The following is a 6,571-nucleotide window of genomic DNA, read 5'->3' as shown; positions in this document are numbered from 1 at the left end:
ACAAGTACAGGTGGGTTGGATGGCTGGGGGGAAGCGGGCTGCTTAGAGGGGAACACCTCTTTCAAGCTACCCAGTAAGCACAACGGTAAAAGGAGTGACTGGTCTCTGAAAGCACAGCTGAGCAGCACCTAACTGGTTTTGTGGAGTGTGGGAGGAGAGTCAGGAGAGTTTCCTAAGTGCAGCTTGATTCTTAAGAAAGGAATGAATAAGCCAAGTTAAAAGGGGTATTCTAGGCAAAGGAAGAACTTGAGTAAAGTGAAGGCATTGAAAAACACCACAGTGTGTTTGTGAGGGAACTGTAAGCTGTTCAGCACCGTTCGTAGACAAATACTAAGAGGGAGAAAATGGAGATAAAGTAGGTCCTAGAGTTAGGTGGGGGCTCTACCTTGCAGAACTTCACACACAAGGTTAGAGATACTGATCTTTATTCCGTAACCAGATAATGTTTTTTGTTTTTTGTTTTTGTTTTTTTCAGCTGTAGATTTTTATTAGATGGAGAATGTCTTAGGTTGGCCCAAAGGAAAGTGGTGAGAGTTGGCAAGCACTCCTCCTTATAAGAGAGGAGGCATTCCTGGCTAATGGGGATGGGTAGTTATGATAGCTAAAAGTCAGGGTCTTCTGCTTAACTTTGACCACTCAATATCACAAGTCCTGACATGAGAGTCTGCAGTGAGCTAGTTCAACTTGGCCAACAGTTCTTCCAGCTCTGGCCGAGCTTTGAACCTTCCCTTGAAGTCTTCTTCAGTGTGCTCCTTCACTGATAATCTCACTCCTTCGGGAAGATTGCTTTGGATTATTTCCAAGAAAATCTCTGCAAATGTAGCACTCAAATAGCTGATCTGAACCACTCGCTCATGGGTGGTGAGAACTGAGTCCGGGAGCATTTTGCTGCCTTGGTCCCGTAGCCGCAACACCTCCATGGTTTTGGTGGGCATAGCGTAACTTTCCTCAACTTTAATGGATAGATGGTTACAGAGGTTGTGAACATATTGGGCATAACTCTCCACCACAGCCATGTCGTATGCAGTCAGGTGAATGTTTAAAACCCCATATTCATAATCTGTCCCCAAATTAATGGGTCTCACTTCCACTTTTGCCCTCTTCTTCTTGGGCTCCTGTGGTTTCACTAGGTGCTTGTATCTTCCAATGCCATGGGTAGGCCTTGTCTTGGAGTGCCGACTGGTACTCAGCAGAATGCCACCTGCAGAACTGATGGGATTTTCTCCTGAAGTTCTGACCCTGCAGCGATCCCCGGGTGTCTGAAAACACTGACTCTGTAACCAGATAATGTTTTCAACAGGGTCATGACATGCTCAGATTTGTGCGTGAGGTAGGTCATTCTAAGAACTGTGTGGAGGACAGAACTTACAGGAAACTTTACAGCAGGAAAGATCAGCAGGGAGGCTGCAGAGCAATCCATGAACGAGATAATATAATCCCAAACTCAGTTAGAAATGATAGAGATGGAGAATCGTGTGTGTGAGTCAGGAATCCCACCGCCCCAGATGACAGAGAACCCACCCCAGAAGGTCACAAGCCAAAGTGGAATGCGAAGTCCAGGGTAAGAGCAGATTGATAAGGGACACGAATGACATCACCGTTCTGCATCGTCCTGGCTGCATATCCCAGCCATGCTCCCCCAGCTTAGCCCTGTTTTCAGGCATTTTGTTTTCCTCACATAGTGACAAAGCAGCAGTAACCAGTCCAGTCTCACAGCCTCATAATTTCAAGCCTCGATGAAACAAGACCTTCCTTTGAACATCTAAATTTCACAAGATCTTGAGATTTTCTTTGGTTATATCAGCAAAAATCACATCTGCAACCCAAACAACTCACAGCAGCTGTTTATGTACAACGGACGAAGCAGAGGGAAGGAAGACCCCAATTTTCTGGCACAAAAGAAGGATTTATAAAGGATACAGTTACATGGGATTGAAGAGTTCAGTTCTGTTATCCTTGAGTAAGATATCTTGAAGAACTTCCTACAGAATTTTGGGTACAGTTAATAAGATGGACTGAGGTCCTCTCTTCTAAACAAACAAAAAATGTTGTTGTTACTATTAATTGTTTTTCTTGGCCAAAAATGTGTTAATAAATGAAAATTTAATAAATAAATAAAATCTTAAAAAAAATAAATAAATGAAAATTTAAAATCGAAAATAAAAGTCTGAATCTTAGAGATCTGGATTGGAGCTATCAGTCTGAAAGTCAACAAAATATATATGATAATTAGAGTTGTCCCTAATCATCCAAGAAGAGTGTGTAGGATGAGAAGCTTGGTGTTGAAGACAAAATACCGGTTTATAATGATCGTACCTCACTATACTCCTGGTTCTCCTCCTGCCTTATTTGTTCGTTTCCTCTAGTATCTCTCCATATTCAATGCAAAAAGTACACTGATTAGGTGCAAAAAATTAAAAATATTGCATAAGTTTAGACAATTTGTAAATCCAACTGCCAGAATTCAAGTACAAGCTCCCTGAAGTTATAAGCTTCTCTTGTACCCACTCTAAACACCACTTGTCCAAATACCTTTATCATTCGACAAAACTATTGACTCAACACTTTGTTTTCAAACCGCTGGAAACACCGGCCCCAGGCACTGATCTTCCTGCTCAAAACATCTTTTCTGGACACACAATCTTTCCCATCAGTAATTCAATATATTTTGTGGGTCTCCAAATCTTTGATATAGTTCCCATTTTTTCTTCTGTTCTTGCCCAAGTCAACATTCATAGGAATCCTGAGACTTGAATTATTAATTACTAGAGAAGGGACACGGTCCCGGCTCCACTTACTTGTCCCCAGTCGTTAAGACCCAGAATCCGGAATTCAGACTGCAAGTAGAGAGTCGGGCACATATTAACGCCGTCAAACTGCTTGCAGAATTTTTAATTACTTGATTCAACATTTCCTTCAGTAAAGTGAGCGTGGGTCGGTGACATCCCCTTTCTGTCCGTAGGAGAAGCCGCCCCTGGTCCCTGGGCGACCGGCTCGTCTCAACGGTGTCATCGCCCTGAACCTGCGGCCGATTCCCGCAGGGGCAGAACCTCAGAACTTGCGAGAACTGTCAACTCGCTCACCTTTTTCTCATTTTCTGACAAAAGTGTTGTCATCTCAATAAAACTGTCGAATTTTCACCGTTACAGTCACGACTTATTCTATCGTTTAAAGATTTAATTTATTGGACGGAGCGCGCACAAGCAGGGCGCGGCCGAGGGCGCGGGAGAGGGCGCGGGAGGGGGCGCGGGAGGGGGCGCGGTCGGGGGCGCGGTCGGGGGCGCGGTCGGGGGCGCGGGAGGGGGCGCGGGAGGGGGCGCGGCCGGGGGCGCGGGAGGGGGCGCGGGAGGGGGCGCGGGAGGGGGCGCGGGAGGGGGCGCGGGAGGGGGCGCGGGAGAGGCAGGCTCCGCGCTGAGCAGGGCCCGCGCGCGGCTCGGCCCCGGGACCTGCGATCGCGACCTGAGCCCGGGCCGACGCCGAGCCCGGACGGAGCCCCGGGAGCCCCGCGGTCAGCCCTCGGCCGCGTCTCATCGGCCTCGGCGGAAAGCAGAGCGCGGCCCCGGGGCCTGCGGTGTCCGGCTCGCAGCCGCCCGCGCTCCCCGCGCCGAGGCCGCGACCTGTGGGCTCCGAGGGCCGCGGCAGGTGCTGTTTCCGCGGTGTCCGTCGCCGTCGGGGCTCCGTGCGCTCGCGGCCGGGCCGGGCCGCGCTGCCCTCGCGGCTCCCCCGCGCCCTCGGCCTTCCCGCGGGCCGTCGCGGTGCCGGAGGCGAGAACAGCTCCTGAGCTCTGGTTTCCTCCTGTCGGTCAGTTTTCCTCGTATTCCGTTCCACTCCTTGCTCATGATCAATAAACTTCTCTCCTGTACTTTTTCTGCGAACCCGTCAGCGTGTTTCCATAGGCTGGAGCCATTGCACTAAAAGCCGTAACAACGACATACCAGCCACCTAAAAGGGGAAAAAGAAACAATAGAAATCTTTTCCCCGCCATAACTTCAGAAAATTTTCACAGCATTTAAACTTGTCCAGAGAAGAGAATAAAACCGGAATTTTGTGCATCTTGATGAACCAAGACAATGCAAAAGGCAGGAAGCTCCCTGAGTGCAGGCTTCCTTTCTAAGATTTTTTTTTAACTAAATAATGCAGTATTTTTGCAAACTTCTTGTGGTAGAGCAAAGAATCTCTGCTTCATTTCCTTTATAGGTGATAAAAATAACCTCCAGACTCCCAGAGACTGATGCCTTCATAGCTTCTCTTCCGAATTATACCGTAAGGGGATTTTTCCCATTTGACGCCAGTCCCTAAATGCTTTGTGGAGTCCAATTTCTTTGTGTGGTACACAGTTGAAAGTTTACGGTGCACATTAGTATTCTCAGAATTCTAAACATTTGATTCATATTCAGACTATTATCACTTAAATGCTTTTTAGACAAGATTTCTCAAACTCAAAAATGTCATTATCCTTGACGCCTCCCTAAATTTCACTGTGGTAGATAGAATACTGTCAGGACGCAGATGACCCAGGCCCTTTTATTATCTCCTCCCTCAGACTGTGGAAGGGACCAGTGTAAATGACGGGTATCATCCCTGTAATTATGCTCTGATACTTGCCATGGTAGATGTTCAGAAAGAGAGACCCTCCTCCCTGGGCCACACCTAATCGGGGGAGTACTTGAACAGGAGAGGCTTTTCCTGCTAAAGGGGATTTGAGAGGCACCTGGGTAGCTCGGTGGGTTGGCTTCTGCCTCCGGCTCGGGTCGTGGTCTTGGGGTCCTGCGACCGGGCCCTGCATCGGGCTCTCTGCTCAGCAGGGACCCTGCCACCCAACCCCCACCCCCTGCCTGCCTCTGCCTACTTGTGATCTCTCTCTGTCAAATAAATAAATAAAATCTTAAAAAAAAATACACCATTAATCCATACTCTGCCCACCTATCTACTCTAATTTCAGGACATTTTTTTTTCCCCTAAATGCCAGCCATACTAGTAATTTTTCAGTCCTAGAACCATGTTCCTTTCCTCCTGTCCCCTCATGGACCACTCCACTCTCTCATTGACCCCACTTCTCTGAGCCTATTGATCGCATGGGACACTCTAAAATTAGGTCCACCACAAAACTTACTTTACCCCTCAGGTCATTCTAGTCCCTCTTTTATATAATGCACACAGTTTCCTCATCCCCCATAGCATTTACTATTTATTTATTTATTTATTTATAAGATTTTATTTATTTATTTGACAGAGAGAGATCACAAGTAGGCAGAGAGGCAGGCAGAGAGAGAGAGGAGGAAGTAGGCTCCCTGCTGAGCAGAGAGCCCAATGCGGGGCCTGATTCCGGGACCCTGAGATCGTGACCTGAGCCGAAGGCACAGGCTTCACCCACGGAGCCACCCAGGCGCCCCCCATAGCATTTAATAGAATCGTTTACACATTTTTTAAAGGTACTATCTGTAATGGAACTAGAGCTTATCATGCTGAGCGAAATAAGTCAAGCGGAGAAAGACAACTATCATATGATCTCCCTGATATGAGGAAGTGGTGATGCAACATGGGGGCTTAAGTGGGTAGGAGAAGAATCAATGAAACAAGATGGGATTGGGAGGGAGACAAACCATAAGTGACTCTTAATCCCACAAAACAAACTGAGGGTTGCTGGGGGGAGGGGGAGAGGGAGGTTGGTGGGGTCATGGACATCAGGATGTGCTGTGGTGAGTGCTGTCAAGTGTGGAAACCTGGAGATTCACAGACCTGTACCCCGGGGCTAATGATACATTATAGGTCAATAAAACATAAAAACTTCAGGAAGGGTCGGATCTGCAAGCCTTCTTCTTCGCTGTTACTGCTGCGCGAAGCGTGTTTTCGTAGCACCGTGTGTGAGTCTCCGAGTCTCTGCGGCGTGTCAACGGCCTCCATTCTTCAACGTCTCTTCAGTTGCCAGAATAATCTTGCTAATAAGCAAATATTGAAGCTTTTCTCATTCTACAAGCCATTTAAAATCTCCCCGAGGCCCAGATCTTGTATGAAGGAAGTATGACGACAGGTGTAAAATGAGATTGTTCTGGGCCAGCCCTGCCTGTGAAAAATTACAGCGAAGTTTACAATTTTATCCCATGTAAGATGTACTATCGTTTTGGGGAATTAAACACATTCGCATTTATTGTGAACACCAATTTATTTACATTAATTCTATCATCTTCTTTGATATTTAGTGTATAAAAGGTTTTTGTGTGGTTTCTTCCGCTCTAGTCAATTGGAAGTATTTTTGCTTTTCTGCTTGAATAGTTCAGGAAAATTCCACTTCAAGTTCTCCTGGTGGCTACGTTCACTTACTCTTAATCACACCCACTTAATCTTATGTTTTCTATCAAGATCTACCATTAATTAGTCTCCAGCTTCTCATTAAATAAGACAAGCGTCTTCTTGGGCCTTTAAATCCCCTTCCACTCACACCCACACACACTCAATCATGTATCTCACTCCCATGTGGAAACTTCTAGAATTTCAGTTTTTTTTCTGCTTTGCTTTGATATTCTGCATCAGTGGTAACTGAGACTTAGGGACAGATTTTATAGTTTATTTT

General features: G+C 46.7%; 1 protein-coding gene across 1 annotated transcript; it reads right to left on the bottom strand.

The window, feature by feature from the left end:
• Positions 1-465: 465 nt before the first annotated feature.
• On the bottom strand, positions 466-2,861 carry LOC116596866 (39S ribosomal protein L48, mitochondrial-like). Its single transcript, XM_032354044.1, has 2 exons — positions 2,799-2,861; positions 466-1,274 (listed from the first exon to the last, which is right to left on the bottom strand). The coding sequence occupies exons 1-2, from the start codon at positions 2,859-2,861 to the stop codon at positions 675-677; spliced, it is 663 nt and encodes a 220-aa protein (XP_032209935.1). The 3' UTR covers positions 466-674.
• Positions 2,862-6,571: the final 3,710 nt, after the last annotated feature.

This window comes from Mustela erminea, chromosome 8 (assembly GCF_009829155.1).
Source record: "Mustela erminea isolate mMusErm1 chromosome 8, mMusErm1.Pri, whole genome shotgun sequence".
NCBI lineage: Eukaryota > Metazoa > Chordata > Mammalia > Carnivora > Mustelidae > Mustela > Mustela erminea.
Note: the sequence above shows the minus strand (reverse complement) of the source record. Positions and strands in the feature narration are given on the sequence as shown.

Coding starts and splice junctions, on each gene's coding strand:
- LOC116596866 (XM_032354044.1), bottom strand. CDS start 2,861: ATGTGCCCGACTCTCTACTTGCAGTCTGAATTCCGGATTCTGGGTCTT. Junction 1,275..2,798: donor GTCTTAACGACTGGGGACAA/GTAAGTGGAGCC, acceptor ATCTGGTTACAG/AGTCAGTGTTTTCAGACACC.